Raw genomic sequence first — 26,631 nt, 5'->3', positions numbered from 1 at the left:
TAAGGTTTGAGATTATAAAAAGTTAATATAACTTGGTTTGATTGCAGAAATGTTGGTATTAACATTTTGTGTGTGTTTAAAATACACATGACATCAAGTCTTCCATCTTAACCATTTTTAAGTATATAGTTCAGTGGTATTAAATACATTCATGTTGTTGTGCGACCATCGCCACCATCCATTCCCTGTAATTATTTTCATCTTGTGAAACTGAAAATCTGTACCCATTAAACAATAACTCCCCATTCTCCCCTCCCCCCAACCCCTGGCAACCACTATTCTCTTTCTGTCTCTATGAATTTGACTATTCTAAGTATCTCATGTAAGTGGAATCATACAGTATTTGTCTTTTTGACTGGCTTATTTCACCTAGCATAATGTCTTCAAGATTCACCCATGTGGTAGCATATTGCAGAATTCTTTTCTGTTTTAAGGCTGAATAATATTCCATTGTATGTATATACTATGTTTTGCTTATCTATTCATTAGTCAATGGACACTTGGGTTGCTTCCACATTTTTGCTATTGTGAATAATGCTGCTATGAATGTGGGTGTGCTAATATCTCTTTGAGTCCCTGCTTTCAATTCTTTTGAGTGTATACCCAGAAGTAGAATTGCTGGACCATATGGTGGTTCTATTTTTAATTTTTTGAGGAACCTCCATATTGTTTTCCACAGAGGCTACACCATTTTACATTCCAACCAACAGTGCACAATGGTTCCAATTTCTCCACATCCTCACCAGCACTCATTTTCTGGTTTTTGATGTAGCCGTCCTAACGGGCCTAAGGTGGAGCATTTTAACACTGTGTAATGATTATATTACTGGAAGAATAACCTAGTCTTAACATTAAAGGGCCTATTTTCTCCTGTAGTTTCCTTAACAGTTTCCTTTTTTTAGTGATTGCCTGTGCTTCACTGATTTCTATAACCAAGCTGGAGTGGAATCCAAAAGAAAAGGTAAGATTTAAGTCATTTTGAATCTGATTGTGGAGGCTGGTTATGTGAGACTGTGGCTGGGTGAAATCTAGAAGGATCACTGCCATTTCTTAGAACAAGTTGCAAAATATGGAGTAAATATGGCATAACATTAGCTTATTTTCCAATTATTTGGCAATGCCTGTGTTATAATTAGCTATCAGGAAAATCTCAAATGGTTCCTGGGATTAGTTTCAAAATTTTGAATTCCTAAATCTGTCTTAAACACTTCAACCATCTGTTACGTAAAAGAGGTCAGACACTTCAGGGTAGAGGAGCGCTGTGGATGGAGGTCAGAGGAAGCATGGCGTGTTAAGCAGAGGAGAGGAGAGCAGCTCCAGTGTAGTGGATAGCTCGTTTCAGGATAGAGTGAGAAATAAATGTGGTCAGGGATAAATCTGCAGGGGAGTAGTTTGTGGAAGTCTTTAAGAGGTGGGCAGACTTGACTTAGGTGACCAGAGTAAGCCTTTAAAGACTTTTAAACAGGAAAGTAAATGGAAAGACTATTATTGGATGAATATTAGTCAGAAGCAACACCTGGGATGGATTGACGAGAAGAGCTAAGAGTTAGGAAGGCAGGGAGAAGGCAGTTCTACCATTACAGATTTCAAATCAAGATTACCCTAGATTGGAAGTAATAGGGGAAAAATATTTGACGACTACTGGCAAGCGACTAAGATGAAAATGAAATGACATCATGAATTGGAGATGACTTCCAAGTTTTTATCTTGGGTGAACCAAAGAATTGGTTCCCGTGAACAGAAAGAGATAAGGTCCCCAACAGGAATAAACGATTTCATAGGGGAAAGTGGATGGGTTTAGTTTTAGAATTGTTGACTCTGAGGATACAGTGAAACATCAAGGAGAAATGTCCAGTTAGACTTGGGGGACTCTGGCAGGATTGATAGCCATCAGAGCATAGGATAGAGTGACTGGTGATTTCTAGACCAGACATCAGCGCACAAGGAGCAGAATTTTTTTTTTTTTAATTATTTTATTTATTTATTTTTGTGAGGAAGATCAGCCCTGAGCTAACATCTGATGCCAGTCCTCCTCTTTTTTGCTGAGGAAGACTGGCCCTGGGCTAACATCCGTGCCCATCTTCCTCTACTTTATATGGGACGCCACCACAGCGTGGCTTGACAAGCAGTGCCTCTGTGTGCGTCCAGGATCCGAACCTGTGAACCCCGGGCCACCACAGCGGAGCTCACACACTTAACCACTACGCCACTGGGACAGCCCGGAACAGAATGTTTGGAATTGAGATGGACTCGTGCCATTAAACACTTACAGTGGTGGTTCGTCTAGCTGCCATGCGGGAGGATCAAGGATGCCCCAGGGGAGAAGACAGCTGGTAAGGGAACAGCAGGAGTTTTTCTTTTCAAGGGGTAGGGGGAGTTACTGATATTTTTTCACATGGCAATTTCAGTAAAATGTTGGCGTTAGAAGCCGGTTGCAGGAGGTTAAAGAAATGGTGAGAGGAGTGGTTCATTAATTCAGCTATCAATCGAACGCTTGGAAGTGAGAGGAAGAGAAGAAATAAGATGGTGGCTAGAAGGGACAGCGGAGTAAGAGGAAGGATTTCCCAAGACAGAGAATTTTGGCATGCGATGGAAACCTGCAAGAGACAAGGGAGAGACTGAAGATGCTGAGAAAGACAGTGACCAGAGGACATTAAAAAAAATGTGCTTCCTGGAAGTGAGACCTCACAGCAGTGTAACCCCAAGTGTACTTTACTTTGTTGCCACTGGGAGGAGACCTTCCACCACAAATCAAACGTGTATGAGCTGCCTGGATGGGTTCGTCAAAGCATATCCCCAGGCAGTTAAAAATCTTTTTTTCCATTTCATTTTCTATCTTAGAAAAGTGAAAAGTACCTGTTTTTCTACTCACTCCATAAATTACCGTGTCATTCTTGTATTGCCTTCTGTTCCCAATGTCAACAAATGCAAAGAAAACCCTTTACATTAACTCACTGAATAGATGAATCATTTAGGTACTGCCCCAAACTTGTGGAACTTTAGAGCTTTCATGGCACATTCCTGTGCATCGTCTTACTTGGTAGGGAGGGTGAGAATCATGTCGTTGTCTCTTTCTCTTTTTTTTTTTTTTTTTCTGAGGAAGACCAGCCCTGAGCTGACATCCGATGCCAATCCTCCTCTTTTTTATTGCTGAGGAAGATTGGCCCTGAGCTAACATCCGTGCCCATCTTCCTCTACTTTATATGGGACGCCGCCATAGCATGGCTTGCTTGACAAGCTGTGTGTCGGTGGGCGCCTGGGATCCAAACTTGTGAACCCCGGGCCACCAAAGTGGAGCCCGCACACTTAACTGCTGTGCCTCTGGGCTGGCCCCCCTCCATTGTCTCATTTTACACAGCAAGATTAGAGCTTTGCCTGCACTCACACGCCTGTACTGGAGGCGTCTGGACTCCTGTTCAGTGCACTTTCATTAATATCATACTAAAGAAACCCACCCCCCCAAATTCTGCTTCTATCTTTATAAGCCATCTCTTCACTGTCCAAGGATGATACAGGATGGGGTGGATCCCCTGGTGCTGTCACAGAAAGGAGGTGGCCTCCGTTCTCTCTCCCCTAAGGAAGGCTGGTGAGGGTCTCCCCACTGCGAGCTGGATGAGAACAGGATGGATGTGAACGTCATTGGGGAGAGCAGGGGGTGGTGTCTATGAGAGTCTGATGCCTCTCGATTGAATCTTTGTGGATGAAAACTGGATCAAAGAAAAAAACTGTCATGGGGCTGGCCCGGTGGCCTAGTGGTTAAGTGCCCATGCTCCGCTCCGGCAGCCCGGGGTTCGGATCCTGGGCACGCACCGATGCACTGCTTGTCAAGCCATGCTGTGGCGGCGTCCCATATAAAGCAGAGGAAGATGGGCAGGGATGTTAGCCCAGGGCCAATCTTCCTCAGCAAAAAAGAGGAGCATTGGCATCGGATGTTAGCTCAGGGCTGATTTTCCTCACACACGAAAACAACTGTCACCATGGAACCAACCTGCAATCCAGCACATTTGTTTTCTGACATCTGTAACCTATAGCAGAACAGAAAGTGAAGTAGGAAAAAAACAGGTCATTATTTGAAATCAGAGGGGGCAACCTGACAGTCCACGGGCCTAATTTGGCATGTGGGCTAAAGTCAAAATGCAGACACGCATTTTTTACGTACATGGTGTTTAAAAATGCTTTTAAAGTAGTTCCCAGCATTTAAAAATAGGAGATCACAGACACAGACACACACACACACACACACACACACACACAGAGGCTTTTTTTAAAATCTCTCTCAAAGCAACACTGGAGTCATATTTTCCCATTCCGTGAAAATGGAATTGAGCTGATAAGGCGTGGGGTCTCCATCTTCCCTCTCTTTTCGAAACCATCAGTTTCGTTTATTTTGATTAATTTCCTGACCTCCATAGGCAGCTGACTTTGGAACCTGCCCACACCCCCACCATTAAAGCCAGTCTCATTCTTTTGTTTTTTTGTGAGGATCAGCCCTGAGGATGGGCAATCCTCCTCTTTTTGCTGAGGAAGACTGGCCCTGGGCTAACATCTGTGCCCATCTTCCTCCACTTTATATGGGACGCTGCCACAGCATGGCCTGACAAGCGGTGTATTGGTGCGCGCCCGGGATCCGAACCTGGGCCACCAGCAGCGGAGCGCATGCACTTAACCGCTAAGCCACGGGGCTGGCCCCGCCATTCTCATTCTTGCCTTCCATTTTCTCATTCCTGCCCCCAAGAAGATAGAGTCAGTTACAAATAGATGTCCCATTAGCATTTGCTTTGTAGCTCTGTTTACCTTATAACGTTAAGGAGAACTATTTTCTGAACTGACATTTTCTATAGTCACAGAGAAACACAAAACCCTGTGGCGATAGGCAGCCAATTTCCTCTAGATGCAGACACTCATTCTTTGGAATAACTCTACAAACGCCAAATAGATGCTTTTTAAGCGTGCCTTTCAACTTTGGGATTCCCAGCAGTGGGAAAACAAGTCATGGCTTGTATGGAAAGTTCTTTTTTCTGTTGAGTCCAAATTTGCTTCCCAGACTTGGCCATTTTTTGGTCTTTATTTTGCCTTTTGAAGATATATAGACTAGTCTAAAAGCCAGGGTGTGCGAGAGCTGGAAAGAACTTTCAGGATAATTGCGTTCATGTTCTCATTGGGCAGGTGCCCTGATGTTCATCCATGTGGACTTGCTGACTCCTCAAGGGGCTGGTTTATGCTCCCTGGACAGCTTTTTCCTCTGGCCTGACCTGCTCATTATTATTTCAATACGTACACTAAAGTGAATCGATTTGGGCTAAATTCTGTTTCTTTATTATCGCTCTTAGGATTATGTATATCACGTAGTGAGTGCGATCTGTGAATGGACAGTGGCCTTTGGTTTTATTTTCTACTTCCTAACATTTGTCCAAGATTTCCAGGTAGGTATTTATCAATGGTTCAAATGTTATAAATTGCTGACAACTAGGATTATTCAAAATCCATAGAAAACTTCTTACATTAAAAAAAAATAAGAGCACTATCTTTCTTTCTTTTTACCCTCATGCATTTGAAAAAATATAAGTATCATGCAACTTAGTTATTCTCAAAGGGAAGCATCTTTAACAGCTCTCCCAAACAACGCAAGATTCGTATGTCCCCTGCCATTTGATGCTTATAGTCATATACCCTGGTTATTTTCTTTTTGAGGCGGTCTCACTAGTTGCAAATAATAGGAAATACATCTTTTTAAAAAATAAAAGTCTGTTGTTGAAAAATGTTCCCAAGGCAGAGAGAAGGTGGGACCTTATCAGATCTGGCAACAAAGAAAATCTTACATATTGAAACAAGTGAATGATTAGCTAAAAGGATATAGAAAGTCAAGAAAATTCTTCAGGACCCAGCTGAAGCTCAGCACAAACCATAGTGAGATCATGTCTAGGGTTGGGCAAAGCTGTGCGGAGTTTCATTGCCGGCAGCGGAATTGTTTACCTTCTTTTAAACCTTTTTTTTTTTGTTTTTTTTAATAGAGTGTCACCCTAAGGATATCCACAGAAATCAACGGTGCCGTTTGAAGAAAGAAGACTCCTATCTCAGTCAATGAAAGTCGCAGACAATTTCTAGAAGGGGCACAGAGGACAGGCAGAGTTTTAGCCCTGAGTGGAATGCATGTATGGCACATCCCGGACTCGAATTTCATTAAGATTCCCAACGGTTGTACTGTTTTCAAAGGTATGTTTTCCTAGAGAATGTAGAGCATTTATGACATTGTAGCAACGTTTTTATAATTTTCCAAGTAGGCACTTTTTTATGTTGACAAATTCGTTACAGAAAGGATAAGTGGTTACAGAAAATGGAGAGCTCTTAGTTTGTACAGATTCCCTTTTGCTTTTTCTGTGTGTGTGAGTGACTTATGGAAATACACTAATGAGGAATTCACTCAAATGTAAAATCAGGGGATAATCATTTTTAAATTTCATTTTTAGAGAATGAACTGTATGATTTTATATCACTAGGGCATTTATAAAATTCAGTTTATGGTCATCACAGAGATTTAGTTAATAAATTAACACTAAGGTACTCTGATTTTTAGATGAACTAAGCAAAATGCTTCTACTGAAAAGCCTTAATACTACTATGCACATTAACTCTAAGTGAACACAATAACCTCAGTTTTGAAATTCTGCCCTCCATGGGCCTCCTTGCTCACAGGGCCGAAGCTTTTACCCTGCTGCTACCTGGCAGTCAGCAGTGGATGGAAGTCCAGGTGGGATGGATTCATCAAGGCAGATTAGAAATCAGAAGCCTTATAACAACAGAGTAAAACAGAGGTGAGCGACTAACAGGAAAACCTCACTGGATTCCAGATTGTTGTCTTCGCTAGATGAGCAAGGAGGAAAAGTGTGTCTCAGGGAACATTCGTGGAAGGCAGGATTATGGGAAGGAGACTTTTGCTTAATACTAAACCTCTGCAAAGCCAACCTGTGAAAAGCATTAAAAGTAACATTTATAAAACCACCCTTTGTTGTTACTGGCATAACTTGATATACAGTCTGACTCAGAAGCTGAAACTCACATTTCGAATTCATTTTATGCCAGTCAACACGTCGAAGGGAACATAGGGCCGAGAAAGAGAGAGAAAGGAGAGGATGCAGGGTGCACTTTATTTGCTCCTCTTTGTAATGCCTGTGGCGGGATGTTTGCACACTATATGAAATGTGAATCACGTCCTTTGGTAAGCAAGACCTACGCATTCCACCGTTTCACCCAAATCGTGAATGACAAATGAAAAGCAAGTCATTCCAGAGGAGGAAGTGGGCCTTGAAATGTTAAGGCTTAGGTTTGAAAGCTGAAGAGAAGGAACTCTTTTTCAAGAATCCTCCAGAACACAAATCCGTGTCTGGCCAAGTGGGTCCAGACCTTGAGGGCATATGCCAAGGGCAGAGCGGCCCACTTGGACAGCCTTGGAGGGAATCTGGTGGTGGTGAGCATGTGATGGCTTCTCGATAACGACTTGTTGAGTGAAGGGGTGAAACTCAGAAGCAGTCAGCCACCTCTGTAATGACAAACTGTGTCTCCCCTAAATGTTCAGCAGTGGGAACGTGATCACCATGTCTCGGTCTGTTGTTACTTGTCATAATGCTGTGGGTCCCCATTGTAACACTGGAACTGAAAGACTGATTACAGCTGTGTCAAGCGTTCATTATTCTGAAGAGGGGGAGGAATGCCATATATCTTTACCGTGGATGCATTGGTGTAATAGATGTAATAGATGCACAGATGTAATAGATGTAATAGATGGCTCCATGGTTGGGTCTCACTTTGAACAGACTTTCGTTATCAGTGCTTCTCATGATGCGTTGTCTTCATTTCCACATCTCTCTGCGAGATTAGACTGGGAGCTCCTTGAGGGCAGAGCATGTGCCTTAATCTTTACCTTTGTAATTCCAGCATTTACCAGGGTGCCTCCTGGTCCATAGTAGGTGCTTAATAATGAGTGCATGAATGAATGAGTGAACAAATGAAGGAATAAATTACTCTGGTTTACTAGTTAAGTGATAAACAGATGGTCTCTATCACTCAGTAATGTTGACTGTTCTGCTTTGTGTACTGTAAACATTCCAGTTATCTGGGAGTCACCATACTATGACAACTCTCTTCAACCTGGACAGTTACCAAAGACATTGTTACATGGGCTAGACAAAATGGGACACCTGGCTTGGCAAACCGAGAAGGCCAGAAATCACTCCAGACAATCACATTCAGCTGATTCCATGCAACCTCCAAAGCTGGTCTTATCCACACTTCAGTGTTATTTCTAATTTCCGTGAACTTGCATTTCCTTGGACCTCATGACCTGAAAGAGTAAAATAAACTATTTCTTTGTTTTAGTAATTTGTGTCTCTGTAAATTATAATTTGTTGCCAAGATACTGCTATGAAGTGTATTTATCCAGGAAACAATTCTAGCTCCAGCTGGATTTGATAAAGGTATAGTTCAAACCTCATGTTTTCTTAATTCATGTAGCTTTGCATGTGGGCATGATGGGTCATCTTTGTAGAGATGCTTGAACAGTAGTATCAGAAGTTTGCATCGGTCAAGACTCTTAGAGTTGAAGGCACCAGAAATACAACTCAACTTTGTTGAAGGAAAAAGGGGCGTCTATTGACTCAAGTAACTGAGAAGTCCAGGAGTGGAGCTGGCTTTAGATGGCTGCATCCAAAAGTGCCACCAGGATGCTGTTTATTCTCTTTTTTCTGAGCTCTGCTTTTCTCTCTGTTGGCATCATTCTCAGGCAAGCTTTCCCCTGGTGGGAGTGAGATGGCTTCTAGAAGCCCCAGGCCTCCAACCTGTCCAGTGGAAAGAGAGGACTTTTCAATGGTTCCAACAGAAGCCCGTGAATTGAAACTCATTGTTTCTGATTGGCTGGCTTGGGTCATGTGCCCATCCTGTAGCCCAGGGAGGTGTGATGCTCTGAGTGGTCAGACCTGAGTCACATGTCCACCTCTGGAGCAGGGTGGGGTCAACACCACCCAAATTACTGGGCTGATGGTGGGTAAAAGTTGTTTCTCAGAAGAAAGGGATGAGAAATGGATCTTGGACAGACACAAAGCAGCAGATTCCACTATGGAATTAAAGTGCCCCCAATGCATACACCAGAAAAGTCAACCTCACTTGTTTCAGAGTAAACCAAATTATACTTGCTGACAACCTTTTCAGGTTATAGTTAATAAACATGCCTTCAGTTAACTTCGAAGTTATGCTTATACTTTTTCAGGCTTCTTGTGTTCTTCTGTAACCTCTGTGAGATTGCCCAGGCTGTTAATTAGCCCATGTTTCAGATGAGGAAACTGAACAAAGAGAGGTTTGATGGCCTGCAAGAGGTTCTACTGACAGATGGCAACAGATTCCAGTCTGGGACTCTTAACTTTCCTGATTCCTAATCAAGTGGGTCTTTTTTTTTTTAACACTAACACGGAGGATTCCACAGAAATTGCATTTCATAAACCAAATTAAGTACATCAGTGTTGTGCTGTATTTGGGTTTCCTAACATCCCTTACATGTGGCATTGTCCCATGTTCCCATTTTTTACTCAGTTGGAGACATACTGGTCTGGTGTTTGGGCCCGGAATGAGGAAGGAGGAGTGGGAGGGAGATAAGTGGTATCCCATTCTCTCCCACTCCCTGATTCTGGCAAGCTGGTAAGGCCAGCCGTCTCCCCACACACATACTCTTGGTCTGGCTCTGAATGCACTGCATTCTCAAGGCCAGAATGTCATGCATCTGCGTCCTGTCTGTTGCACAAGAGAGCAACCACAGCCTCAAGCCCTGGAGGAGAAGCTTCTAACTCTCCTTGGTCACCCCCAGCAGATTCATCTTCTAAACTGAAAGGCAGCAGGATGCCAAACTCATATTGGGGGTGGCAATGACCTCCAAAATCCATGCTTGGAAAATGCTGGAGGAGATACCAACAATCTGCTTTGTGGTTTGAGCCAGAGTGCCAGGAGATGCCTAGTAAGCCTGTGGCTTAGGCAGTCGCTCAGCAGTGAGCAATGCTCTGCGCCCTACCATCCCCAAAGCCAGCTCCACCTCTGGACTCCACTGACGTGAGTTGATAGAGCCTCTTATTAACTTCAATAAACTTGAGTTGGATTTCTGATGCTTATACGTATAAGAGTCCTGCCTAATACAAAAAACCAAGAGTTCTCCTCATTCGCAAATATGGAAAACTCCTCTTATCTGGACTCACCATATTGGGGTGGAAAGATTATTTCTGGATAAGTGGGGATTCAACTGCCCCCACTCACAGCCCTTACTCTCTGAACCATTTGTTCTTATTTTAAAAATTTCGAATCAGTAGTATATTCACATGATTCAAAAATCAAAACAATATAAAAAGATATTCTGTGAAAAGCCTTTGTATTTTTCTCTACCCACATTTACTCAGTTCACCCTTCTCCTTGCAGATATCCACTTTTTATGAAAATATAAGCAGAAACACACATTTAGAAAGGTTTCCTTTTTAGCTTTTACCCCAAATGTAGCATACTGTACAAACAGTTTTGAGCCTTCCTTTTTTGGCTAAACAATGTATCTTGGAGATGTTTCCTTATCAATACACAGAGCTCTTCCTCAGTTTTTAGTTTATTTTTTGTTTTATGCCTGAACGGTATTCCATTGCATGGCTGTGCCCTCATTTACTGAACAAGTCCCTTACTTGAGGAACAGTCATGTGGTTTCCAGACTTTTGCAATTACAAGTGAATGGCCTTGTACCTACATCATTTCACACATGTGCAAGGAAATCCGTGGGAGAAATTCCCTTAAGTAGGGATGCTGGGACAAACAGGAATCTCATCAGTCATTTGACAAATACTGTCATCTGGCCTTTAGAAACTTGTTGATTGAGTATTTTTTTGTTGGAAAATCCAACAATTTCACACTTCATTCTAAACTGAGGGTGCTGATTATAAGCTCACCTTTTCTTGGTGACTCACTCGTTCATGGACAGGCACAGACGGTGGATTCTGCCGTCGATGGTGTGGGGCAGAGGCCAGCTGGCTGTCTCACTGCTCTTCTACACTCTCCCTCTTGGTTCCCTCTTGTATTTAAACACGTAGGGCGGGGAGGGCAAGGCTGTTTGCTCCCCTCTCTGTGGACAGCAGAGCTCCACTCTCTTCTCTCTCCTCCCCTCTGGCTCCTACTCTCCTCCTTTTCATGGTCAAGAGTGTCTCCAGCGCATGTGGGTTTTTCATTGTGACCTTGCACTTTTGTCACTGCCTCTTCTAATCTCCCTTTTCTAGCCACTTTCTCTTTTTGGATCTCTTTGATGGGCTGCAATTCCACTTACACTGCCTTATCCTTGGAGAACATTGTGCTTTGTAGACATCCATCATCAGCCACAGCATTCCCTGTCCTGCTTCTGGCCCAGTACACAACACCAGGGGGAATCCACAGACCTTTTGGCCCTCTCTGCCCCTGTAGTTTGGTGGTCAGCGCAGAATAACCCAATGACTGGGGACACCAGCAAGGCAGGGGCCACAGAGAGAGAGAGAGGAAACCCCAGCTTTGAGAAACTTAAAAAATTTATTTAGAAATAATAGGCTTTAATTTTGCTTAAATGTACCTTTTGTGTCATTTAAAAAAATTAATTAACTTTATTTTTTAGAGCAGTTTTAGGTTCAAAGCAAAATTGGGTGGAAAGTACAGAGTTCCCATATACTCCCTGGCCCACACACACAGCCTCCTGACTACCCATGTGCCCCATCAGAGTGGTACATTGTTAAAATCGATGAATGTACATGGACACATCATGATCACCCAAAGTCCATAGTTTACATTAGAGTTCACTCTTGGTGGTGTGCATTCTATGGGTTTTGGTGGATGTATAATGGCATGTATCCACTTTTGTAGTATCACACAGAATAGTTTCAATGTCCTAAAAATCCTTTTGTCACTTTGAAAAAGAAAATCTTATTTGGAACTACCTATGGAGAGGCATCATAATTTTTTTCAGTACCAGGTCTTCAGGGACTTTCGCTTCAAGGACATGTCTCTATTAACATTGATTGAGCATCTACCATATGGAAGACACTGGGAGAAGGGTTTTCCTCATAGCCCCATTTTACTACTGAAGAAATGAAGGTACAGTAAGGTTGTCACCAGGTACCAAGTAGTGGGGCGAGGTCTAAATCCAGGGCTATAACTCCTATAGTCAACCTTTTCCACAGGGACAATGTGATTATCAACCATTATCATGTGAGTATGAATTAATTTGTCAGATTTTCTAGAGTCATAGAATACAAGGCCCTGAGAAATGAAATCCCTAAACTGGTAAGTTTAGAAAACTGGGTAAAATGTCTAGGTTGTTGCTTCAAAAGGGTGGGTCCTGGTTGAACTCTGAGCATCTAAGACTTGAGGGGCAGGGGTAGGTGGTGGGAATCAGTAGTAGAAACATAATAAAGAAAAAAGGGCTTGTATGACACATTCAGTCTTTGGTGGGAGATTGAGATTAGCTCTCCCACACTCATGCTTGACCCCTGAGGAGGAACACTGAAATGGCCAAGGATTCCACTGGGCAGTGAGGCTAGGGGGTGGGGCGAGGGGAGCTTTCAGTATGATTAAGGCCCTGGTGGCTGTGAGGAGTGGTTTCTTAGGACTCTCATCTCTTAGTATCTTTGCTTCTGCTTGATGCCGTAAGATGGATTTGGGGCTATCTTCTGTTTAGAAAGAAGCATCTGCTCTCTACTTCCCCAGGGGAACATCATGGAGGGGCCCAGAGGTAAGACCATTTAGCCTGCCCCCAGGCTGAGTAAAAGAAGTCCTCAGCATTCACACTTGTCAGACATAGGGGCTTGCCATCTGACCTCCAGCTGGCAATAGAGTTCTCTGAGCCTCCAGCAGCAGCAGGAAGTGGTAAAGGTCTCAGGACCCGGGGTCCTGGGTTCCAGCTCTCTTGCTCATCAGGCTAATACTAGCATGAGTGATAGGAATGCCCGGAAGACAAATTTCACCTTCTCGAACAATCCTTTTGCTCAGGGTCAACCCAGAGTAGCAAGTTCCAGGTACCACCCAAGACATCTGATTTAAGGCGAAGAGTGATGTATTTAGAGTTGGCCAGCGATTTGACAGCTGCTAACATAACCTTTAACACGTGTATTAAAATGAATACCGAGCTTAGTTCAGTCTGTCATTTCCTCTTAATACTTGAAAAGTCACAGTTTTGTTTGAAAGTTCCCTCAAAAGGCTCTAGCGGGTGGATTTATTCTTCTGCTTGACCGCACTTGGATCCCTTAAGTCAGAACCACCTTGAAATTGAAACCGGGAAAATCCTGGGTCTCTCTGGCCAAGAGAAGAAGTAAAGGTATGTTCCGAGGTTTATTAAATAATTACCTAGTTGTTGACATGTTGTGGGGGGAGGAAAAAAGCCGAGGTGTTGGCAAGTGTGAATAGAGATTAGTAAGGATCTTGGTCATGTGGTTTATAAATGAGGTGGAACATTTTGGTGTTCCCCGACCTTTGGCTCGGGTTGAACCAGGGGATGTGTACTTCCAACTCAATACCCAGGACTTGGGCTGGTACGTCATTATTTTGACTGTCCAAATGACCGTGGTCAACTGTGATCCAGTTAATCCTAGAGATACTCAAACGTCATTGGTTGTTGGGAGCAGACACAGCAGTGACTTGAAGGGAAGAAAATGGGGAGTGAGAAAATCCAGAATTAACTAGCCATTTTGACTTCCCATCTGAAGTTGGTCTGAATGGCAGATTAGTAGGTTTCCTAGTGTCGTAAATTGCTCTGAGACTAACTCAACTCAGAGCTTCAGGGAGGGAGGACGTTCTCAATTTAGCGAAACCTTCGATCCCAAAACTTCAGCCATAGATATGTCTCCTTTGCAATTTTTGTCATGCTATGTACTGCAATCTACTTCATACTTTTCAGTGACTCAGTTTTTAACTTAAGTATTTTTATTTTAAAGAGAAGCTTCTCTTCCTGGATTGCTTGGTTTGGTAAATGATGTTACCATGCACTGGATCACCCAAGGCAGACCCTTGAGTCGTATCCTACACTCGTCACTCTGCTCCCCACCCCCACCCCATGTTCTATCAACTTTATCTCCTATGTACAGGGTGAACAGATAATTATCATCCAAATCAGGGCATTTTGGGGAATGAAAGGCGCACTATTAATCATTTACCCCAGAGTAAACTGGGTCTATCTTAAGCAAATGGGTGTGTGTGGTCAACCCATTTATATGGTCTCAAATCCTCTTCCTCCTCTCATTCCCACCATCCCTGCCTTAGTGCAGGCCTTCATAATTATTTGCTTGGACTAGTGCAGTAGCTTGCTATTGTTTCCTTGATTTCAGTCTTGGTCCTGTCTAATACATCTTACACACTCCACACGCACATTTGATGTAGCACTCTCTTACTTAAAATCTTTCAGCAGCTCCTCATAATTTCAGGATAAATTTCAAATGCCTTAGTATGGCTTATGAGGCTTTTCACAGATCTAGTTCCTTTTTATCCTTCCAGTCTGTGAGCTCATTTATTTATTCATTCAACATTTACTTAGTGTTACTCTGGGTCAGGCACAGTACTAGGCTAGGGATACATAACAATAAATAAGACGGGTTTCTGTAAATACCAAGGTATTTACAGTGGAGTGGAGAAACAGCCAAGGAAACATTACAGTAAACGTGTTAGGCGAAGCACTGCACTCTTTGACCTTGCTACTCAAAGTGTGGTGCAGGGACCAGTAACATGAGCATCACCTAGGGGCTTGATAGAAATGCAGAATCTTAGGCCCCCTCCCCAGACTCACTCAATCAGAATCTGCATTTTCACAAGACGCCCGGGTGATTGGAGGGCACATTAGTTTGTGAAGACCTGGTCCGTGGGCCCATGCTAGTTGAAGCACTTGGTTCAGATCTTCAGGGATGGTCAAGCCTGGAGGGAGACTTGGAAGAGGAGACAGAGTTTGCTAAATGAGGGCAAGATGAGAAAAGGGCACACACGATGGAAGGATTCACCTGTGCTGTGGCACAGAGGCAAGAGAGAATATACTGTTTGGTGGGAATTACAAGTTGTTCAGTATTTTGGGAGCACAGAGTTCAGGTGGGGGCCTCACCTAACTCAGAGATACCCTTATTCAAGGAAAAAAAATTGATCAATTTCAGCAACTTCATTTCTTCTTTGAGCTCATCTGGAAACACAGAGATTTAGAACGAATACTTTGATTCATAGAGACAGACAGCAGAATAGAGGTTGCCAGGAGATGGAGGGAGAGGAGAATGAGGAGGTTTGTTTAATGGGCACAGAGTTTCTGTTTGGAATGATGAAGGAGTTCTGGAAATGGATGGTGGTGATGGTTGCACAACATTGCAAATGTACTTAATGTCACTGAATCATACACTTAAAAATGGTGAAAGTGGTAATTTTTATCTTATGTAGATTTTACCACAATTTTATGAAAAAAGAACGAGTGAGTACTTTGGAGTCAAAGACTTGATTTTCAAGTTCCAGCTTTGCTGCTTCCTTACTGTGACTCCCCAGGCAAGTCAGGTAACTTCTTGGAACCTCAGTGTCTTCATCTATAAAATGGGAATAATGATGGTACCTGCCTCATAGACTTATCACGAGGACCCATTGGAGCGATGCCCGTAAAGCACCTGAGAGCTTGCTGGGTCATCTTTATGCCCATTAACTCTTGAAGCACGCTCTTAGCACAATGCCTGGCACAGCCGGACGCTGCATTGCAACTGGTATTACCCCTTCCACCTCTTCTTTGAGTGCAGCAGTGGTTTTCAACTCTGACTGCACATTAGAACCATCTGGAGAGATTTGTAAAAATTCCTTGCCTGGAGCAATTAAATCAATTTCTGGAAATGGGCAGAAGCATCATTATTCCAGGTGATTCCAATGTGCAGCCAAGGCTGAGAAACTCTGTGCTATGGCTGTGGTTCACAAACTTCAGTGTGTATCAGAATCACCTGAAGTCTTGTTGAAACAATTTCCAGGCCCCACCAGAGTTTCAAGTTTAGTAGATACAGAAGAGCCCTCCACTTTATTCCACCATCTAGCTAGTGGCTCTTTCCTTTTATTTGCAGTCTGTATTGTTCACCCACTACCTAACCTCTTCCAGACCCATTACTCTACTGAAGTTTTTCTTGAAAACATTTGCCAGTAGCTTTCTTCATGTTCATGCCAATGGTCTCAATATTCTCCAACCTGTTCTGGCTTCAGACAGTTACCACATCTCAGAATTTTCCTTTGATTTCAGAGCCACTACTCCTTGGGTTTTCCTCATTTCTCTTTCTTTCTCTCTCCCCCTCTTGGAAGTAGGGATTACCATGTGGGATTCCCATTTCCTTGGGTTCCTATATTTTTCCCTTAGAAAGAGCACAGTTTTAAGAGTGAGACAGACCTGGGTTCATATCTTGTACTTGGGCTATTCACTCAAACTCTGAGTCTCATTTTCCACACTGGTGAGTCATGGGTGATGATAACAGTGTCCCAATAAATAATATATCCCTGGTGCATAACACTCAACTACTAGCTCATATAGTGTTTCACTTTTAAGACAAGGTAAAATCTCAACCTTGAAGAGAAATCCAGGAGTGATGGGACCAGCCCATGGGATGCAGAGGGCAGAGTTAGGGATATCAAAAACATAGCATGGAGGAATAAAGCCAGGATTTACCAAGAGGCAAGGAAATGCCTCAACCAAGGAAATGTCGCAACCAAGGATTTTCCAGAAAGCCTGGGCAGACAGGGAGGTGACAGATGGGATCTGACAAAGGGAATTGACCAAGAGATTCCCTGTGATTGCATTAAAATGTGAGCTTATGGGCTGGGCCGTGCACAGGGAGGGTGTTATTAGTGGTGCTGGGATGGGCTATGGCACGGCCCCAGAGGAACCCCACAAGGGGATTTCAACTCCATCAGTGTGGAATTCAGTCCCTTTGGTAAGCAACAAAGTGATAAAGAACCTGTTACAGTTTGCACCATTTATTATAGTCGTGTGCAAAACATGACCGTGGGGTGTTACACAGAGCTCTTGTTACAAGATAAGTCTCTGAGTGCTGTTTCCCGTCGATGACGTTACTCAGCAGGATGGCTCACATGTTGAAATTTGAAACTCCTTGGGTGAAGAATCCCTCTGCAGGCTGTACCAGATGTTGCTTGTGTAGCTCCCCGAGCCCAGAAAGATGAGTTAATCCTTGAAAGAAATTATTCTGAACTTGCATCAAACTCAGAGGCTTTGATCCAACAGGCCATGGCAATAAAAAACAAGGCTATCAGAAGAGCTGTGGGTGGTAGTCCTGTCTCTGAGAAAGGAACAGGGCCACTGGCCGAGGGCTGCATTCCAGAAGGCCTCCAGATGCAGAGAGCCTTGAGCAGAGGGCCTCACTTAGCGCGATGTTGTGAAAATCCTGCACTTTAAACACATGTAGTCATAAACAAAAACTTCCTCACCCTTCAAAGACCCTGCAGAAGTATCACCCTCTCCAAGACGCTTCCCCTGAATGTTCCAGGCCTCACTGACCCCACTTACCTTCCTTTACTTTCATCACCCATAGCACACAGCTTGCCACTTGATACATATACATATTTACACAAATACATAGTCTTCTTTCTCCAGTTATATGATAAATTCCTAAAGTCCTAAACCAAATATATTTTATATTTCTTTGTCTCTCTGAATGCCTCGCACTCTAAGAGGTATCATGGCCACCTTTTCATCCCTAGAATCTAGAACAGTACCTGGTACGTAGCAGACACTCAATGAGTAAATAGGTGCTTATTAAACGAATGGAATGATTGATTGATAGCTAAGTTGAATTGGCAGGAAAAAATACATAACGGAAGATGTAACAGGCACTTCTTGTTTTTTTTTTTTTCGGTGAGGAGATCAGCCCTGTGCTAACATCTGCCAATGCTCCTCATTTTTTGTTTTTTGTTTTTTTTTTTTGCTGAGGAAGACTGGCCCTGAGCTAACATCCGTGCCCATCTTCCTCCACTTTATATGGGACGCTGCCACAGCATGGCTTGCCAAGCAGTGCAGCGGTGTGCACCCAGGATCCGAACCGGCAAGCCCTGGGCCGCCGCAGCGGAGCGTGCCCACTTAACCTCTTGCACTACTGGGCAGGCCCCAACACCTCTTGTTTTGTTTGCGTGGCACTTTACCTCCTTTCTTCCAGAAGTTTCCTCTCCCTTGGTTCCATCTTTGTGATTTTCATGGGCACTGCCATGTTGTTTCATGACTCTCTGGAGTTTACCTGACATGAAATGCTTCAATGAGTCCTTCCCTGGGATTTTTTGACAGAGAGAATGTTAAGATAGTCTCTTCTTGGTGACCAAAGCTATATAGATGTATTGGTAAATTTGGGAGCTATTGGTTCCCATATTTTTCACCACATGGAAAAGGCTAATTACCAGCTGGAAGGAAGAATGAAACTAATGAAGGGAGTGAATGGAGGCACAGAGACAAGAAGAATCAAAGAGAGCCCTGATGGTCTTCCAGTTCCTGGTTTCAGTTGTTCCCGTGCCCCAGGCACATTCCCATCTTTGAGTTTCACGGACATCACATTATCCCTTGTAATAACCTCCTTTTTTGCTTAAATGAGTTTGAGTTATGTCTCTGGCACTTGTAACCACACAAGTCCTAACTAATATAGAAGTGCCTGCTTTGTGGTAGACACTCAATAAAAAAGAATGGAAGAATAAAATCTCATTATGCCAAGTTATGAAGTTTTGCAAATGAATTTTTCAAAACCTCCCATCCTTATTTGTTGATTTAATCAATACCTCTTTGATATGACTTCCAGAGCTAGCACAGTACTGACTATAGAGGAGGCACATGGTATACATGGAAGCTACAGTTTCTGGGTAACTTGATTCTTCATTTTTCATTTTCAATAACTTTGTATCCATATGTGCATTTGTTGAGAATCTCAGGTGCTTGGGGCTGCAATGCCATCTGTGCGTGCTGGAAACCATTTGTAAGGACTTTCTAAAGTACCCATAGAGTGATGGGCTCTGAACAGCAACCACAGAGGGAACACCAAAGGTTGGTCTTCATGAGCAAGGGCAATGGGGAAGAGCCTTTGAATAGCTCCATGGTAGAGAAGATGGTGCTAGAGACTTACCGGTGTCACATTTTCTGAACTTCAAATGCAGGCACGTGGCCCAGTGCATATGGGATATTTACGGGAACAATGGGCCAGCTTATTTGATGTTGGGTGACCAGCTCAGCATCTCTGTTTACCACATTCATGGAGTTAATCTTTAGCATCAAACCGTTGTCTAGAGATGCTGCTCTACTTACTGTCACCCAAATAGACATGTGGGTTTTATCCTTGGCACATTTGCTCACAAAATTCCTGGTGCCAGATACCTCTCCCTCCCTCACTTCATCTCCTTCCTTTCGTATCAAACCCAGCCTCCAGGTCCAGCAGCTATCCTACCTCCTCCAGAAACGACTGTTCTATGTAGTCTGCCACACCTGGCATTATATCGTTCATTCTAAGAATGGCAAGTTACATGCCATATAACCTCATATCCACACTCCCGATACCCATGAAAGAGATAATTAATTAATATTGATGCTCTTTCCCTCCAAGGCTGGCATGAACCTCAGAATCCTTCTCAACATAGCACTTGAGACAGCCAATAAAGGCTCACTGGAGTTGGCAAGTGACTGGAAGCCTAGTTGCTATCTCTAATCCATTCCCTTATATTGTTATTTGAAATTTCTGAGTGTGCTTGCCTTCTTTCTCCAACTGGGTTATTAAGTCCTTGAAAGCAGGGATGATAATGATAATAATAATATCAATAATCATAACAACAACAATAACAATAGCAGCAGCAAATATTTATTGCATACTTATATATGCTGGCACTGTGCTAACCATTTTACATGTATTTTCTAATTTAATCCTCAACACAATCCTCTGAAGAAGATATTAGTATTATTCCCATTTTATAGACAGGGAGTCTGAGTCTTTTATTTATTTATTAAATTGATTTTTTAAAAATAAAAATTGTATATATTTAAGGTATACAACATGATGATTTAATATACATATACTTAGTGACATGGTTACTACATTCAAGCTAATTAACATATCTTCTCCTCTCATAGTTACCATTTTTTTTGGTTGTGATGAGAGAACCTGAAATTTACTCTCTTCGCAAATTTACAGTACTCAATACAGTGTTATTAACTATAGTCTTCATGCTGTACATAGATTTCTCGACTTATTCATCCTGCATAATTGCAACTTTATACCCTTTGACCAACATCTTTCCATTTCCCTCACTTCCCCGCCCCAGTAACGCCCCCATTCTACTCTTTGATTCTATGTATTCAATTTTTTTAGATTCATATAAATGAGATCACTCAGTTTTTCCATTCTGTGTCTTGCTAATTAATGTCTTCCAGGTTCGTCCACTTTGTTGCAAATGGCAGGATCTCCTTTTTTTTTTTTTTTTAAAGATTTTATTTATTTATTTTTTCCCCCCGAAAGCCCCAGTAGATAGTTTTATGTCATAGCTGCACATCCTTCTAGTTGCTGTATGTGGGACACGGCCTCAGCATGGCTGGAGAAGCGGTGCGTCGGTGCGCGCCCGGGATCCGAACCCGGGCCGCCAGCAGCGGAGCGCGTGCACTTAACCGCTAAGCCATGGGGCCGGCCCAGGATCTCCTTTTTTAAGGCTAAAGAATATTCCATTGTATATATATACCACAATTTCTTTTTTTTTTTTAATTTTTTTTTAATTTATTTATTTTTCCCCCAAAGCCCCAGTAGATAGTTGTACATCATAGCTGCACATCCTTCCAGTTGCTGTATGTGGGACGCGGCCGCAGCATGACCGGAGAAGCGGTGCATCGGTGCGGGCCCGGGACCCGAACCCCGGCCGTCAGCAGCGGAGCACGCGCACTTAACCGCTAAGCCACGGGGCCGGCCCCTATACCACAATTTCTTAATCCGCTCATCTGTTGATGGACACTTAGGTTGTTTCCACATCTTGAGTCTTCAAGATGACAAGTTACTTACCCAAATATACACAGCCGGAGTGTGGCGGAATCCGAACTTGACCTCCAAACCTTTGCTCTTACCCAACGTGGTATATTATTTTGCCCTTCTTTTATTGTCCAACTAGCACAGAGCCATGTGCATAATAGATATTTGTTGAACAGGGACTTTTTATAAAACAATGAAGTTCTTCACAAGAGACAGAGAGAAATGGAATTGACAATACCAGAAGCAAATTCTCCTCCCCAAAGTGTTGGAACATACTTTCCCAATATTCTTGGCTGAAGGCGATGCCATTGCCCATTCCGCAAATAAACACACTTTATGGAAATAATACAAAAGATCAACCATAAGGAGGGGCAGCCTGGTGAAGAAGCAACTCTGGGAACCTGGGGGACGGGTCCTCACAGTGACTCTACCACCATGTAGTCACTGGCATCTCCCTGGGACTCAGTTTCCAAATTTGTAGAATGATTCATTTGGACTCTGTGAGCATTTCCCAAGTGTGTTCCCTGGAATATTGGCCCTACAAGAAGTTCATATAAAAAGTGGTTCTGTTGTCAAATACTATTGGGAAGTTGCATTTCCTCTCGGGTGACACGTAGTCTATATTAAGGGCTCTGAGAAGGCCAGCAGGAAAAAGCCTGCTTATTGAATATTTACTTAATGCTTATTTAACACAGCATTTCCTAACTCCCTTTGGTTTCACATAACAACTGCTAGTATCTCTCAGAATACCCACACGTAGTTAAAAAAAGAATTGGCTAAATATTTTCTAAAGATCTTTCCTAACATTCTATAAGTCTATGAAATAATAATATAACTTGACTATAAACTGCCCCTCAGTGAATTACAGGCGGATTCACAATTTCGAAGTTTTGAGATTTCTCTGTCAGAAAAGTTTAGAGGGTGTTACGATGACCTATCAGGGTTTAGCAGTTCACGCAGCCCTGTGAGTTTCCTGAAATGGACGATAGGGGGCACTAGCAGACTGCAGTAATGGCTATCCCTCCCCAAACTCGGCAAGAAAGGGCAAAACGAAGCTGTAGCAACCAGAGCAGTTTCTTTTCCAGCCAAATGGAAAGCTACTGGGAACCAATTCTTTCCTATTTGGATCTCTCTCCCTCTCTCTCCTTTGGAGAAAAAAAATGGGATAGAGTCAGGAAAGGTAACATAGTACTTCTGTCCTATACTTTATAGATGGAAAATCATAGAAAGCAACTCGCTTCAACTGCTCATCATCGGCTGTGTTCACTTTGTGGCAGCCACATTTGACAGTGGATGTTGTTATTGGACCAAACATAGAGCCTATGAGTTGAAAAAGGAATTCTTCTTTCTTTCATCAATTCTCTCATTTTGAAGGAAAAAAAATCGTACAGGTGAAGAAAAGAACAAATTGCATTAGCATCTAAGTTCTTTGTAGTTTATATTTTTACTCTAAACTTTGTACGACTCACACAATAAGACTTTGTAATGATGTGGCGGCTATGAGAGGCTGGGGGAAAAAGGGATGTACGTACTTTTTCACACTTATTGCCTCTTGGTCATTTTCCTCTGAGGTAGGAGAAGCAGGCAGGCCTCCTTACCCAAGTCAAACTCCAGAGATTGGAGGGACTGGTGCTAAGGTGATATTGTAATTTTTTCCTACATCCATCCTCATTGTTAACTGCCCTGTTACCCCCATACTGCCCCTACACGGAGCCCACACTTAGGAAAGAAACTTTATATAGACTTTAACAGTTTTTTCTTCGAGAGAACATGTAAACAAGATTCAGGAGTATAGCCCACAGAAACTAACAGAGGACAGAGACATCATTTTCCTCCGATAGGAATTTTCTGCATTGCTAGTTCAGAGGAACTTTGAGCTTGGAGGGTCTTCAGCATTCACCTGATCTCATCCTATCATTGTGTACACGAGGGGACCTTGGTCCCCAGGCCATGCAGGGAGGTACCAGCCTGGTCCTGGCCCGAGCTTCTGGCCGCCTGCCCTTCCCATTCACATGTGCTGGACGCCAGTTCCAAGCCCTTAGGAGATTTCAGGCGCTCATCTCTGCAGGCAGTAAGATGCATGAGTAATAGTCACGTCCCTCCCTGACTCTACACGCTGCGTGGAGCATCTTGCTTTTGACAATCCTATTCTTGTCCCAGTAAGAACAGAGGATCAAATGGAATGTGAGAGGGCCTTGCCGGGTCAGCAAGCAAAGCCCAGTCCATCTGTCTGATCTCTGATCCATCTCACCCACTCACCTCTCTTAGAAAGTCATGCTGGGAAGAGCTCGGAAGCTAGAAATTAAGCAGTTTAAGCTCTTTGGAAAGTTTCTAGTGCCTGAGAGTTCCAGGAAGTGCTGTATCATAGAGTCACAAAAGAGGAAAAGAGTCACGAGAAAAGGATGAAATGACACCTCCCATATTATTGGACATTTTTTTTAACCTCATGGTCACTCTCGGAGGTAGGTGTACTGTGATCTCCCCCCCCCCCTTTTTTTTTTTGTGAGGAAGATCAGCCCTGAGCTAACATCCATACTAATCCTCCTCTTTTTGCCGAGGAAGACCGGCTCTGAGCTAACATCTATCGCCAATCCTCCTCCTTTTTTTTCCCCCCAAAGCCCCAGTAGATAGTTGTACGTCATAGTTGCACATCCTTCTAGTTGCTGCATGTGGGACGCAGCCTCAGCATGGCTGGAGAAGCCGTGCAACCATGCGCGCCCGGGATCCGAACCCGGGCCACCAGTAGCAGAGCATGCGCACTTAACCGCTAAGCCATGGGGCCGGCCCTGTGATCTCCTTTTAGTAGAGGGAGGAAGAGAGGATCAGAGTGTCCAAAGAAATGGGCCCAAATCACTGACCTAGTAAGCGAGGATTTGAACTCAGATATGTTTCCACTGCTCAGAGCCATTATACCATTACTTTCTGTTCTCAATTCCTGTTTGCTACTATGACAACGCTCAGTCCACACCCTCTGTGTACGAAAGATTGTTTCCTATACCTTCTTCAAATTTGCGCAGATAACAATATCTGCAACGACATTTGTCTGCTTTTCACAACCATTAGAGTGAGCGAGATCTTCCTAGCAGCTAACTTAAATTCCTCCAGATGCAATGAGAGCCACAGACCCTGCCCTCAGGCAACATGGAAAATGGCTACATCATGCCAGTTAGCAGCAGCTTCCCAGTCCGGGTTCCAAACTGCTTCTGTTAAAAGAATTGCCAATTCAAAACACATGCGCTGTTGTGAAGCCTCACTCCTGCCGCAGATGCTCACATCTGGGCTCCTTTTAGGGTGAGCCTGAAATGTCACTTAGAATCAAGCCCCATTATCCAGATTGCAATCAATCCCCCATTCCTGAACTGAGCCTTGATTGGATCCATTTCTTCAAAATATACTGTCGGGCTAACATTTTATGTGATCAAATACAGGGCCTATTTACCTCTGAGCTGTCAGTGACCAGAAAATAAAATTTCTTACGTGGGGAATTTGGGCACCCTTTTTGATTCTTTACAAATAGAAAAATCTAGTTTAGGAATCCCTTTGCAAAAATGTATGTGAGGAGGGCATAGAAAAATAGAACGCATAGCAGTACAACACCTTGCATTTAAGGGCAAGTGAAGGTTTTAGGAATGCAGGGAATTTGGAGGTAAAGGACTTGAGTGTGATAGATTCACAGCCCCTTACTAGCTACATGATCTTTGGCATGTTACTTAACCTCTCTGAGCTTCCATTCTTTTCTCTGTAGAATGCAAGTAATAATTCATAACTCATAGTGTTGTTGAAAAGATTCCTGCAAAGTGTTCTATAAAATTTTAAAGATATTATTATTAGCACCATTGCTATTGTTGCAGCACTAAAAAAAAAAGGCTACCTCTGATTTGAGGGAAGAATAACCTGCAATCTTGCTCCTTTGGGGCACACCTTTATTCTGAGTGTTTACTACATGCCAGGCTTTACCTGTTTCAAGCTTCACATGTATTAGCTCATTCCTAACAGAAATCCTAGAAGGCAGGGGCTGTATTTAACATCTTCATTTTACAGTTGAGGCAAAGAAGTGAAGCAAATTACCTGTGGCTACGAGCTAATAAGTGATCGAACCTAGGCAATCACTTATTCTGGAATCTGAACCCATGATTCCAGAATCCATACTCCTGAGCACTGTATCAGGTAGGACTCCTTTTGGAGGTAACAGAAACTCAAAACAACAGTGGCTTAAACTAGGTAGAATTTTGTTTCTCTCTTATGTAAAAGTCCAGAGGTTGATAGTTCAAGACTAGACTAGAGGCTCGGCTCCACACGGTACTCAGGGCTCCAGGCTCCTTCTCTGTTCTGCTACTCCTAATATGTAGTCTCAGTCCCAACATCCAAAATAGATGCTAGAGCAGCTAGATTCCAAGCAGCAGGATGAAGGAAGGGATAGGATATAAAGGGGATCCAACACATGCCAATTGTTTATTGTGAACTGTTCCTGGATGTGGCCATATGACATTTCTGCTTACATCCCATTGATCATAGTAGCAAGGGGCCTGTGAAATGCAGTCATTATTCTAGATGGCTTTGTGACCACTTAAAAACTGGAGGATTTTAGTACTGAAAGAAGGGGAGAGGTAGTCAGGGGCTGTGGGGATGTATGGAGGAGGAGTGGGAGATGAGGCTGGAGAGGTGGGCAGGGGCTGGTGATAACCTACCAAGACCCTACAGTTCACCACTCTAATCTTTGGGTTCATCTTCCATTTCAGCAGGTACCAAGAGAAGGCAGGGCTGTCCCCTAAAAACCACCAGTTATGGCCACTGACTGGCCCTCTGAAGCTTTGTAATAGGCACACCCAGAATACAACACAAGTGTCTTACCTTGGTGGTGGACTTGAGGCTGGTTCCAGTCTGAGACCCATTAGCTCATTAGGTTAAAATGGGGGTGGGCAGCTTCTGATTTATGTCTCTAGAGAGTCCAGAGAGAGGAGGTGGGGGCAAGAGGACACCAGGACAGACCACAGGCTCTGAGTGGCCCTTGGCTTGCTTCTCTGAATCTCCAGAGAGAGCCTGGATGCTACACACTGGCAAGTAACTTCATGGCTTCCAAAGCTTTTTCCCATATGCTGTTTCACTTGAAACACACAACAAGATTGCAGCAGGGGTTGCTCTGCTCCCTACATTGCCGATGAGGAAAAGGAAGTCAGAATCCTCCCGTGATATTCAGTAGGATAAGGTGAAATCTTTGAATCTTTTCACAAGAGTGGCAGGTGATTCTTATGCTCAAATAACTTTGAGAAACACCATGCTCAGGGTGCTGAGTGATATGGAAGGGTCACATCTAGTGTGGCAGATGAATCACAAGATTGTATACCCCATGATGACCTAGAGTTATGTCTTACATCATCGCTGCTGTATCACTACCTGGCACATTGTAGGTACTCAATAAATATTTGGTAAAAGAATGAATGAAGACAAGCTTACGTATCCAGCCTTCTCGGATCCTACATCCTCTAGTACCACGGAAGAATCCTAGAACGAGCTCACATTTTTATATGCTTAGCACTGACCGGGTAGGAGATACATGCTATTAACGCCTCCATTTTAGAGACAAAACTGAGGTTAAATGACTTGCCCAAGGTAACACAGA

At 43.2% G+C, this 26,631-nt stretch overlaps 1 protein-coding gene across 2 annotated transcripts in view; it reads left to right on the top strand.

Annotated features, from left to right (window-relative positions):
- Positions 1-8,370, top strand: part of DRAM1 (DNA damage regulated autophagy modulator 1) — a 36,630-nt gene extending 28,260 nt beyond the window's left edge. The window contains exons 5-8 of one of the 2 annotated variants that reach the window (XR_009223946.1): positions 903-961; positions 5,331-5,423; positions 6,012-6,213; positions 8,107-8,370. Coding sequence is in view for 1 of the 2 variants with exons in the window: in XM_058568555.1 (XP_058424538.1) it covers positions 903-961; positions 5,331-5,423; positions 6,012-6,056 (197 nt within the window). In the remaining variant the exon portion in view is untranslated. Of the gene's footprint in view, positions 1-902; positions 962-5,330; positions 5,424-6,011 lie in introns of both variants that reach the window. The other variant, XM_058568555.1, reaches the window with a different exon arrangement.
- The last annotated feature ends 18,261 nt before the right edge of the window (positions 8,371-26,631 follow it).

The sequence above is a fragment of the Diceros bicornis genome, chromosome 25 (assembly GCF_020826845.1).
Source record: "Diceros bicornis minor isolate mBicDic1 chromosome 25, mDicBic1.mat.cur, whole genome shotgun sequence".
Taxonomy (NCBI): Eukaryota; Metazoa; Chordata; class Mammalia; order Perissodactyla; family Rhinocerotidae; genus Diceros; species Diceros bicornis.
The sequence above is the reverse complement of the archived record's forward strand: the minus strand, read 5'-3'. Positions and strand labels throughout refer to the sequence as shown.